This window comes from Hemicordylus capensis, chromosome 4, assembly GCF_027244095.1.
Source record: "Hemicordylus capensis ecotype Gifberg chromosome 4, rHemCap1.1.pri, whole genome shotgun sequence".
Classification (NCBI taxonomy): domain Eukaryota; kingdom Metazoa; phylum Chordata; class Lepidosauria; order Squamata; family Cordylidae; genus Hemicordylus; species Hemicordylus capensis.
Window position 1 is genome coordinate 55,345,071 of NC_069660.1, and position 12,627 is coordinate 55,357,697.

At 41.3% G+C, this 12,627-nt stretch overlaps 1 protein-coding gene across 1 annotated transcript; it reads left to right on the top strand.

Moving 5' to 3' along the window:
• The first annotated feature begins 735 nt into the window (after positions 1-735).
• On the top strand, positions 736-11,771 carry BCAS2 (BCAS2 pre-mRNA processing factor). The gene is made up of 7 exons (XM_053250316.1): positions 736-939; positions 1,031-1,123; positions 3,967-4,037; positions 4,728-4,889; positions 7,549-7,599; positions 10,169-10,249; positions 11,340-11,771. Exons 1-7 carry the CDS (start codon positions 847-849, stop codon positions 11,464-11,466), a joined length of 678 nt encoding a protein of 225 aa, XP_053106291.1. The 5' UTR covers positions 736-846; the 3' UTR covers positions 11,467-11,771.
• Positions 11,772-12,627: the final 856 nt, after the last annotated feature.

Consider the following 12,627-nt stretch of genomic DNA (forward strand, 5'->3'; position numbering starts at 1 on the left):
CCTATTGCTGACTGCAGAGCAATAAACCTCAATTAATAATTCCCAATCCTTGTGTCTGACTGACTGGCTAAGTGGACCCAGGAACAAGCCCCATCCATATCAATGGGACCTGTAGTCCAAAAACAAGTTTCCTAAGACTACCAGGTACCGGTGTTTTGTTTTGTTTTTCCGAAGTACCTTCCGAAGCCTCGAATAGAATGAACGTCTACATGCCACCGCTATTGCAGCCAACCAACTCTTCGAGGTTTTTTTTTTTTTTGTTCTCTTCAGGGTTTTTGTTAGTTTGGTTTGTTGGTTTACTAATAGCTAAACCTGAGGCTACCCTACAGGACGAGGAGCGCGGATCACACTGGATTGTAAATTCTGTGCAGGATGTGCTAGAAGTGACTGAGAACCTCAAATGCATAGAGATAGAAAACATCAGGAGCGAAGCACAATCTGAACGTTTGGGAAATTGCAGCGGAGGGAGGTCTCTGTCACACAAACGTTACTAAAATAACAATTTGCGCAACGAGACTTCAATTAGGAGAACGAAATCCGTATTTTATTTAAGAGAACATGCTGCTGCCCAATCACCTGGACTTTCCCAATGGTTTCTATGGGCAGTTCTCACTTCGGCCCCGAAGGAGAAAAACGAGACAAGTCCTATTTCAATATAATAGCATGGGTCACTCTGGTATATGTTTAATCTATGTGTCTGAACTCTGAAGAAGAGGCGGAGCTGTGAACCTGCGCAGTCGCAGTGCAGCGGTTTATGGGAGCCACGGCGCAGGCGCAGTACCTTTTCGGTTTGCGAGGCGGGTTAAGGGTCGGTCTGCTTGGAGGTGGGCTGCTGAGAGCTGCACAATGTCCGGCTCGGGGCTGGTGGCTGGTGAAGTGGCTGTAGATGCGCTGCCCTATTTCGACCAAGGCTACGAGGCGCCGGGCGTGCGGGAGGCGGTGAGTGCGGCGCGGCTGGTGGAGGGGAGGCGGGCTGGGGTTCCCCTGAGTCTGGGAGGAAGCTAACAATCGCCATTGTCCGCCCGTCCAGGCTGCGGCGCTGGTGGAGGAGGAGACGCGGCGCTACCGACCCACCAAGAACTACCTGAGTTACCTGCCGGCGCCCGATTACAGCGCTTTCGAGGTGAGAGGAACTGCCCGCTTTATTCTGCCGGACGGTAACCGTGTGAGCGTCTTCTGAGCCAGGGGAGCGCAACCTGGGACACGTGTTGAGCCTCTGGACTGTGAGCCCCGTAACGTGTGAAGCTTCTCCGAGCGGTTCTAAGCCCTTGAATCTAGGGATCAGCTGTGTGAAGGCTGTACGTCAGGGGTTCTCGGACTTGGGGGCCTCCAGATGTTGTCGGGTTACATCTGACGGTGGATGATGGGAGTTGTAGTCCAACACCACCCAAGTATGAGAACCCCTGCGTTATGGGCAACACGAACAGAGTTCTTGCAGCTTGTTAAAGGCTAAGTAGGGATAGGCAATGTGTGGTTCTTCAGATGTTGCTGAACTACGACTCCCATCATTTCCAGCAGCAATAAATGGAGAGCCAGCGTGGTGTGGTTAGAGTGCTGGACTAGGACGGGGAGACCCGAGTTCAAATCCCCATTCAGCCATGATACGAGCTGGGTGACTCTGGGCCAGTCACTTCTCTCTCAGCCTAACCTACTTCACAGGGTTGTTGTGAGAAGAAACTCAAGTATGTAGTACACTGCTCTGGGCTCTTTGGAGGAAGAGCGGGATATAAATGTAATTAATTAATCAATCAATCAATCATAGCTGGGGGTGAAGGGAGTTCAGCAGCATCCGAAGAGCTGCAGGTTGTTTATCCTGGATAAAGAGTTTGTTGTATAAACTAAAGCTTTGATAGGCCATTTGTATAATTGTTGTCCTTTTTTCCTGAGTAATTCCCATACAGTGAGAGTTCCTTCCAGTCCCTCTCATTGCTATATTGGAAATAATTGCTAAGATAGCTGTAAGGGGAAAGTAGCTAGATTGATTCAGCAGAACAATAATCTAGCTCTGTAATCAGCCATTATTTTGTACTACTTGTTTTATACTACTTGTCTCTCAGAAGTAGCTGCAGTTTCTCTTGCTTTAGAGAAAGCAATTGATATTGTTTAATGCCTAAATGACTCTGTGTGTGTGTGCTGTCTGTCTGTCTTTAGGTTGTGCTACACTTATTTATTTTATTTAATATATTTATATACTGCCCAAAACATATATCTCAAAACATTAAAATAATTTAAAATTTAACACAGGGTTAAGAACTGTACGTCTGATTAAAAGTCTAGATGAACAAATGTGTCTTAACTGCCTTTTTAAAAAAGTTGTCAGAGATGGAGCGGGTATTATTTCAGCAGAGAGTGCTTTCCAAAGCCTCAGGGCAGTAAAGGAGAAGGCCCATCCCTGAGTAGCTGCTAGCCGAGCCAGTGGTAACTGCAGACAGATCTCTCCAGATTATTTCAGTGGGTGGGACTTATAGCAAAGAAAACATTCTCTTAAATACCCAGGGTTTAAGCTGTTTAGGGTGTTATAAGCTATAGCAGCACCGTTTTTTATTCTGGCTTCTAGCCAAGTATGTTTGTTAGATCCACAGACCTTACCAACCAGCATCTTGTATTTTGCCAGGAAACTTATCTGCAGCCAGTGTAGCTCTTTCAATACTGGAGTAATATGGTCTCTCCGAGATGACCCAGAGACCAACCTGGCTGCTGCATTCTTTTTCAACTGCATTTTTCGGACTACATACAAAGGCAGCCCCACATAGAACACATCCCAGTAGTCAAGTCTGGAGTTTACCAGCATATTTACCACTGTTCTGAGGTCGTTTATCTCACAAAATGGATGCAACTGGTATATCAGCCAAAGCTGATCCTTAATTCAATTTATTTTCTAAATGGGGTGTCTTTCTGAAATGCCAACTATAACTGGTGCCTGTTGGAGGGTTCTAGGTTTTTTTCCTTGGGTGTTCATGTGTGCCACCTTGTGCTTGATTGGTGTGACTCTTGAGGCGCTTGCTGGGTGTCTAAAAGGAAGTACCTTTGAAGGAGTGGTGTTTGGGATCAGGAAAAATAAATAGAGGACTGTGAGAAATAGCTTGTAGAGAAGACCCAACAGCCTAGTTTTGTGTGTACACAAAAGCAAGGCATCAGATGCTTCTTTCAGGGCCTGAGCTTGATCTGGCTCTTCCAGCAAAGACTTGGATGCTCTTTTGTCTTGGAGATAATGAGTTAGTGTTCAGCTGCGAGTCTGTTTAAAAAACAAAGTCCCATAATATCTGGTATAAAGGGCCCAGAGTATGGACTTGATTTTTAGTGGCTGGGCTGAGCCTTAGAGTATATGAAGCGCCTCTTGAGTTTTTTCAGAAGCTCTGGGGGTTGCCTTCTTATTTTTTAGGTTCTGCAATCACAGATACGTATGTTGCAATGAAATACAAAATAAAGTACTCTTGCTAGTCCTGTTTAGATATTACATTGTACAATCAACTGTACACTTGTACATGTGTTTGTGCAAATGACTGTTGCTGTGTTCATGTAAACAGTGAGCCTGGGTACAAGCCCCTTAAATGTCTATGTGTTTTTATGCTTGTATTTTATAGTTTTTAAATTAGATTTGTTTTATACTTTTAAATTATCATTTTTATTGTATGTTTTTAACTTTTGTAAACTGCCTTGGGGTTCTTTTTAATGAAAGATGGTATATAAATTCAACAAATAAATAAGTAAATAAAAATGCGTGGTGCAAGTTGGAAGCGTACTGCTGAACCTGTGTTTGACATTTTTGAAAGTAAATCTTCTTGGATATAGCATTTAAATCTGCCTTCAATCTTAATTTTGGGGAAAACAAGTGTGTGCCTCAGCTGTTAAAGGTTTGGGGAAAACACTGCTTTCAAGTTTGATTTTATTAAATGCTAGGATAACCAAGAACCTTCCATCTGTTTTTCCTAGCCACAGCTAATTATTCTTAACTTTGATCTATAGACTGAGATAATGCGAAATGAGTTTGAACGCCTAGCTGCTCGTCAGCCCATAGAACTGCTGAGCATGAAAAGGTAAGTCTGAGGGTTTCTTTGTCTAAAGTGTGCATCATCTAAATCAGGGATTCTCAACGTTGGGTCCTCAGATGTTATTGGACTTCGACTCCCATAATCCCCAGCCCCAGTGGCCTTTGGTTGGGGATTATGGGAGTTGAAGTCCAATAACGTCTGGGGACCCAACTGTTGAGAATCCCTGATCTAAATAAACAAGACTTAGGGGGTGTGGTCTCAGAGGGGTTTTCTGGTGATGTTCCAGATTTTGCCTCGTGAGGGCAGTACAGGAATGATAGTCAGTGATTTTTTCTGCCTTCCAATAAATGTGTAGGTCTGTAAATCACTCCTGTATTCTACCAAGAAAACCACCTGGCTCTGTGGTCACCAGGAGTCGACACTGATTCGACAGCACACTTTCCTTTCCTGCTTATGTAGTTGTAATTCAACATTTTAGTCAATTGCATGGAAGTAACTATGAAGAAGGTACTCTGGATGATATTTCTGCAATTGGAACTACAAGCATTGGACACTGTAATTGAATGGATTAAAATATTGGGTCCCAATATTTTAAATAATGTCCAGGCCTTATTGGATTATTTGACTAAGTTGACGTGTTCATATATTTCACCAAAAATGTCATGCAAGTGCTCATTGCGACCATTTATCAGCTTGTTTAAGGGCAATGTTCTTTTTCTCTTGTTTCCATTATAGGTATGAACTGCCTGCTCCCTCCTCTGGGCAGAAAAATGATATCACAGCGTGGCAAGAATGTGTTAATAACTCAATGGCTCAGCTGCAGCATCAGGCAGTTCGAATTGAGAATTTGGAGTTGATGTCTCAGTATGGCTGCAATGCCTGGAAAGTACATAATGAGTAAGTAGTTCTGCCTTCAGCCACTACCAGAAAAGGATTGGAAGGATGTGTTTCCAGTCCTCCAGATTTTGTTTATGGTCAGTGATATGCTACCAAAGTGACATTGATAAATTAAAAACAAAACTATTACATTCTTTGTTGTTGTGATGGGACTGGGGTTTACTCTGTGCTTTCCAGGGGTCTGCCCTCATTAGAGAGATTGCTCTGATCCCAATTTAGGAACATGCCACTCCTTTGAGGTAGGCTGCCACCAGTTAAACTGATCTAAAGCCACTGACCAGGTTCAGACATGGCTCCAGCAACCTAGAACTGTCTGGCTTGGGACTGTACAGCCAGTGTCCACCCAACCCAGCTCTAGACAAACAATATATTATTATTAGAACAAACCAACTCTAGTACATGACTTACGAGGTACATGGGAAAGGGATTTTGCTAGTAATCCTCCAGAACCTTTCAAACCAGACTGAAGCCACTTCTGATCATATGAAATTTATTAAGTAAATAACGATTGTGCATAGAATAAGGATTATGCAGAAATGAGGAGTAAGGAAAGGCACAAAGAAATTGAGAAACATTAACTAACTAGCACTGAGTTTTACCTTAGTCTAGCAGTAGTCAGGTCCTTGGCTGAAAGAACATTAATCTTTCTGGACATTAAGTTTAAAACATTAAACTTTCTGGACACCTGAAGCAGCTGGTGACATGGTTCCTGGTTACTGGCAACTCATGACTGTACTGGTGACAAAATGGTGGGATGACTGGGCTCTTATTTTATAGTGATTACAAGGGTGAAGGCTTTCCCACTCTTTCAGAAATAGATAGCTCTGGGATCCAACGGAAAGAGCCAGTGTATCTTTGATGTAACGCTAGTCTTAGGCCAATCCAGGGTTGAAGTTTTCCCTCCAAACTGGAGATACCTCCTTAATGGGTCTAACTTGCTTGTCTAAAGGTAGGTCTGGTTTGAGCTGGTCACCTATTGTGAAAAAGGGTTTAAGACTAGAGCTTGGTGGGCGAAAATATTTCATGCTAGTTTCTATTTAAAGGACTATAATAGCTACAAATCAGCAAGACAAGCTTCAGTTGAGCACATTTAGTGTGAGTAGGTGACTACTGTGTGGTGCTTTGTTTTGTCAATATGCTAGGCATTACTATGGTCAGTTGTGAATTCTCTCATTTATTTGCAGTCTTTAGACGTGTTCTATAAAAAGTAATTATAACTTGTTATAGAAACTGGAGACTTCTTTTTGGTCAATATTGCTATGTATTTGTGGCTTGTGTCCATCTGGTTTGGTCTCTGAACTAAATCACCAACCCTGTTGAGAATGAAGGAGAGCTTTGCTTCTTTAAACTCGTGTTGCAGTACAAAATGTCAAGCATTGTAGCCCAACAATAGAGACAAAGCACAATATCTGAGAGGTCTCTCTTGCTCCTGACCCTTTGGAAAAAACGTGACGGTCAAGCTCAGGTTTGATTATGACATTTATAATTCTTTCCTAAACTTACATGTCAATTGATGTCCCTTACATGTCATGTCCCAATACATGTCATGATGTCCCAATATCATGTTAGAATAAATGTTGATTCCCCCAGCCATTTGAAAATCAGTCAAGCCAGATGTATGAGCTTCAAATGGAAGATTTTATCAAATGTGTGTACTCTTTTCACTGTCTTCAAGTCAAATATTGCATTGCACTGTGTGTTAATCTTGCCCTCAATCTCAATACCCAACAATGATTGAATTACAAACTTACATGAATATGATGAATATTTATTTACCGCTTTTCAACAAAAGTTCCCAAGGAGTTTAAATAGGTATATATAAATAAATAAAATGGCCCTGTCTCCAAAGGGCTCACAAATCTTAAAAAGAAACATCAGCAACAGCCACTGAGGGGATGCTGTGCTAGGTATAGATCCAAACTTACAGGCAAACCTTGCTATTCACAGACGTGACATACGCGGTTTCTCGTATCGGCGGTCGGGTAATTGACACCCAACCCCTGCATACTCATGGGGGGGATGTTTAAGGGGTTAACTTTGCTTATCCGCAGTGTCAGTTTGTCACCATTTTCAGAAAAGGAGCCATTTTGTGGCTTGCTTTTTTTTAAAAGACACTTTTTCTGTAACTTTTTGTGGAAAAATATGGGGCTTGGGACTTGGGGAGGGCATTTCTGGATAGCTGGAAACCCACAGAATATGGTAGGGCACTCTTCCCCCCCCCCACTTATTTTTGTCCATTTTTCCAACATCCAGGAACCTACACCCACCCACTGCCCTCATTCCTTAATGCCCCGCTATCCACGGTTGCAGCAGAGAATGGAACCCCCACAGATAATAGGCTTCACCTGTACTGCCTTTTCGCCAAGGCACTTAAGGTGGTTTACAATTTTAAAAAATATTAAAACAGAAGTTTCAGAAGGTAAAATAGGGTTATATTTGATGGCAAGACCTCCCTGACCTAGGTTCTATTCTTCGGCCACACAAATCTTCCATTCCAAATGGAATAGTAAACAAACAAGTTCAAATAAAGGCCTCACCACACAAAGAAGGATGGGTGAGTGGATCAAGATAATCAAAATGTAATCTCATAGCTTGCCTTACATTCTGATTATAACTGTATAGTTTTTTAAAACTAGTTTCTATTTTCCTTTCCTGCTAGACATTTACTTCATATGATTGAACAAGCACAAAAGGAGCTGCAAAGATTGAGGTAACATCACCTATCATGTCTGTTTTTTGAGTATATTTGGCTGTGTTTTCAACACTACAGCGTTAGACACAAATCTGAGAAAAGCCATCTTGTGTATTCTTACACAGAGTCCCTGTTTCTGTTTTGCACTTTGTGCATAGCCTTCACTTGTGCCCTCCTAGTCAAAGCAGTTGGAACATCTATGCACCTGACTTCTTGTTTTGAATTGGAAGGAGGGAAGAGAGTGAAAAATCCTTTAATTAACTGTATTGGGGTAGAGAAGGGAAACTCTTGAGTGAATACTGAAGAAGATTTGAAAACATCTAGGATGGAGAAATCAACTTTGAAAGCCTTTTTTAGCAAGCCTTCTGGGGGAGAGGAAGAGTTTTATTCTGATCTTGCTTTGGGGGATCTTTTTATTTCTGCTACTGTCTTTTGAAACTGAAGACCTCTCTAAGTTTTGTACCTGGACTGTCACATCAGTGCTAGAGTTCTGCAACTTTTAAGTAATATGGCTTGGTCTAATGCCAACACTTATTTTGCTTGTTAATTGACAAATAAATATATATTAGAGGAGAAATGAATCCCATCTTCTTTTTTTACTAGTCTGAACTAACTGTGAGTTAGCTTCGCCTAATACCATGGGCATTCATTTTGCTTGGAGAGGGCAAGCCTAAGCGGAGATAAAGTATACATTCTCAACAGGGGCACATATCTCCTAATCAAAAGTATCTTATCCGTTACAGTTAGTCCTGCTTTTCTCTTTGAACTGAAAGAAATTTTAATAGTTGAGCTTTAGTAACGTTGCAAGGCTTCTGTCTTTGCTGCATATTGCAGAATCTGCATTCTAGTACAGTGTCTTGGGACAAATCTACAAATGTGCATTGCTTCCCTCCCCCATCCCACCCCCAACCATTTGCTGAGTATGTGTGGCCACAGAAATACTTCAGCGGTGACTTGAAAAGAATAGCTGTGGTCATAGAAATTAATAAATTTCTAACCCACATTTAACCAAAAGAGCTCTTAACTCTTCATAAATAACAAAATCAGTGTTAAACCAATGTAAACCTTTGAGACATATGCTAAAACTGAGCTCGTGTCTACAATTGTTGACTAATTGGATTTGGGCAATCAAGCTGCAACATAATTCAGACAAGATGGAGGGACTGTTGACCAGGTGTTCTACTGATCCCGGTTCAGCCTATTTTGACTGAAATTGAATTCCCCCTGAAGGTTCAGGTCTGCGGCTTAAAAGTGCTTCGGGATCCAGTGCTGCTCCTGGGTGTCCAGGTGGCGGTGGTAGCAAGGAGCACTTTTCAGTAGTTTAAGCCAGTTGTGTCACTGCATGAGGAAATTCGACTGGCCACAGCCTTTGTTGCATTAATGTACTCTACATTGGGCTGTCTTTTGAAAAGTATTCAAAAACTTCAGTTAGATCAAACTGAAGTAGGTGAGGTGCTGAGCTCATATTACACCATTAATTATTTTAGCTATGCTTGTGACTGACTTGCTTCGGTTCTCAATTCAAAGTTCCATTAACTTAAATGGAATTCTGGCATCTTCTAGGAGCAACCTACTAGCTGTTGGCTCAAAATTGGGAATTTTTTTCTGGTATGGATGATGCAAAGCCATATCTGCTAATAGTTTTAATCTGGACCTTTATCTTAAATTGAGGTGTGTGTTCTGAATAAATGTCTTCTCTTATTCCTAACTTCAATATCTTTTAGAATATTGTATGAATCCAGATTGCAGGGATGAGCTCCTGTGTTCTGCTAGCCAGCATGGTGTAGTGGTTAGAGTGCTGGACTAGGACCGGGGAGACCCGAGTTCAAATCCCTATTCAGCCATGATACTTGCTGGGTGACTCTGGGCCACTCATTTCTCTCTCAGCCTAACCTACTTTACAGGGTTGTTGTGAGGAGAAGCTTAAGTATGTAGTACAGTGCTCTGGGCTCCTTGGAGGAAGAGTGGGATATGAAATGTAAAATAAAATAATTTAAGAAATTTAAATAGATAAATAAATAATTTTATGTATTTATTTATTTAACTGGCTAGGAATACCATTAGGACTAAGTGACCATTCAGAATTACTAACAAAGTGTTTTGCTTGTGGAATTTGTATATATGTTTAGAAGAAAAATCCCAGTATGTCACACTGGGACTAACAAAAGAAGATCCTGTATCTGAGAGATCTGACCTGTAGTGGAATGAGATGGGAGTACCATTTGTTCTCCAGGCTATGAACAGCGTCATTGCAACAGAAGTCTATAGTGATGGTATTGGTCTAATTCTGGATGAGGAATTTAGAGTCTAAAGCCACTGGCTTTTCTTACAATGGAAATAGTTTTTTTAAAATAGAAAAAAATATCAGTGAGCTGCTTCTTGACATCTGTTGCATGATCACCATCCCCCCAGACCAGTGCTGCAGAATCTTCCAACTTTAAAACCACTTCTCAGATTAGATTCCAAGATGTTTCACCTTTCTGTATTAAGGCTAAGCCTGTGGCTGTACAGGATTCTTCCCATTTAACGGTGTTTTGAAGTAGCAAAGTAAATGACTAAGTGATTTGGTATTGCTCTCTTCTTCTAGGAAACATATTCAGGACCTCAACTGGCAACGGAAGAACACGCAGCTCACAGCGGGTGCTAAACTTCGCGAGATGGAATCTACGTGAGTGTCTGAAACATTGTTTCCTAAATCTACTCTTTTAAAATAATTCATATTCTGTAAGACTTCTCCAACTGTAGAAATAGCAGCTTAGCCAGTGCTACTGCAGGAGTTTTGGCTCTTAGCTATGTCTTCTGTGGTAACACAGGTAAGTTAATGCAGTGTGGTATATAGTCCCTTAGTGAGGGTGAGCACTATTGCAGTCTCAAAAACCGCAGATTTTCAAAAGCTATTTCTTGAGCTATCAGGAGTGAGTGACTGAGGGTTCTGAAGTGTTTGGAGATTTTTCTAGTCGTCTAGTATGTGTTGGTCTTTGTAAATTAATTCTGCATGTTCAACATTAATTTAGTATAACTTAGAGCTTGGTGTGATCTGACTACATGCAGAAGATAAAAAAAATAACCAGAAGAAAAAATAGCATTCTAGCCCAAAGCAGATGCAACTGGAGGTCTGTCATATTAATTATTTAGAAGTCTAGATAGCCCTATGTAGGTTATTAGTGGAAATGCTGGGCTACAGATCTGTCCCCATCCTCTTCACTCAAGTAATGCATATCTTGTCTCAAGCTAAGCCTCCAGTTTCCCTGTTTGTTTTTAAAGTACTTTGACATACATACACCAGACTGGAGTGGTAGACCCTTCACTGAGGATTAAGAACCTCAGTGATCCTGTGTATGATCCACAAAGTTCTTCACTTCCTTCTAATGATTGGCACGGCATTTATCTCATGGAGCCTTCAGTTTCTCCTTCCCTGCCACTTGGTTCTCCTCTACAATATCCTCCTGTTCTCAGCCATATATATTTTGAAACCTCAACTAGAACTGTGTCCTGATTTGCTGCTCTACCTATTGCCATCATCCCATGACTCGGACTAAAATATTTTGTGCCACTTCCCTCTAACTTATCAGCTTTTGCAAAGCCAGTGCCATGCCTATTTTACCCAGGCCTGGCCATTGCTGACCTTGTGTTGTACAGCAACAGATGGGACCCCCTGTTTCAAGCAGCCCAGTGTTTGAGAGTTCTCTTTTTGATACCTTTTAAATAATAATCTCTTAAATAATAATTTAACCTGTGCCTTTTTGTTTTCTTTGCAGGTGGGTATCTCTGGTCAGTAAAAACTATGAGATTGAACGGACTATTGTGCAGCTGGAAAATGAAATTTCTCAAATTAAGCAGCAACATGGGGAGGCGAACAAAGAAAACATTCAACAGGACTTTTGAGATTTGACTTGGTCTTTTTCTTACAAATGTGGAAAGCTGCCTGAAGCTGATGCATGGCTATAGATTCTACTATCTGTGTGTCTTCGTGATATGGAAACCATCACCTGTGTTAGCTGTTTCCTGAGACTTTAGAACAAGAAACTGATTAGAGGGAGCATAATTATTCCCTGAAAGATTTACAACTCAAGTTTCCCAGTTTTCTAGCATCAATGATGAGGTTTTTTGTGGGGCATGGGGTGGGAAGAAGACCATATTTAATTGTTGGGGTTTTTTAAAGGTCTGAAAATAAACGTTTTTAAACTTCATCCAACTTCTGGTAAAACAAAATACTGTCATAGAAATGTCTTACTGTTACTAAGAGTATTTACGGTAAAGCTTATTCTGCCGACTGTAGATGTTAGGAGAGAATGCAAGCTTTCAAATCAAGACTTGTCCAATTTGATTCAAAAGAACGAGATGCAGTAATTTGTGTGTGTGTCATGACCTGTGACATACTGAGTCTACTCAGTTTTCCTGAAATCTTATCCTCAATAGAGAGAGTGGTCTGGTCTCAAGTTAGGAGCATGCTGTTCCTTCAAGGTAGGTTGCCCCAGTTGAAGACTGATCTAAAACTACTGGCTAGGCTCAGCCATGGCTTCAGCATCCTAGAACTGTCTGACTTGGGGCTTAACTAGCTGTACAGCCAGAGTTCACAGAACCCAGATCTAGACAAAGAAGATATATTTCTAAAAACAAAGCATTCAGTAGCTCAATGTGCTTGTGAGGCACATGGGGATGAGTTTTGCAAGTAACCTCTTGGAACCTTTTAAACTATATGGATTTTTTCATATTAAAAGCCACTTTTAATTATATGAAATGTATTAAAAAGAGAATTGTACACAAAATAAGGAATTGGGGAACATGAGGGAAATGAGAGTAAAGAAAGGCACACAGGAATTACCCCCCCAAAAGGATATTTTACCTTAGTTCAGCACTTAGGTGGGTCCCTGGCTGAGAGAAGGCTAATCTCTACAGTGTCTCCCTTTCTGGACACCAGTAGAAGATGGTGAGTGACTGTCAACTGACAAAATAGGTAGGCCCTTGGCCCCTATGTTTATAGTCAAGGCTTTTCCTGGAGGTGTGAGAGCCTGAGAAAAAAACTGGTTTTTCCCCCCTTGGGAG

Excerpts from the sequence above, each read along its gene's own strand:
- BCAS2 (XM_053250316.1), top strand. The coding sequence starts at position 847 with ATGTCCGGCTCGGGGCTGGTGGCTGGTGAAGTGGCTGTAGATGCGCTG. Across the intron at positions 1,124-3,966 it reads CCGATTACAGCGCTTTCGAG|ACTGAGATAATGCGAAATGA; the intron begins GTGAGAGGAACT and ends TTTGATCTATAG. Across the intron at positions 10,250-11,339 it reads CTTCGCGAGATGGAATCTAC|GTGGGTATCTCTGGTCAGTA; the intron begins GTGAGTGTCTGA and ends TTTTCTTTGCAG.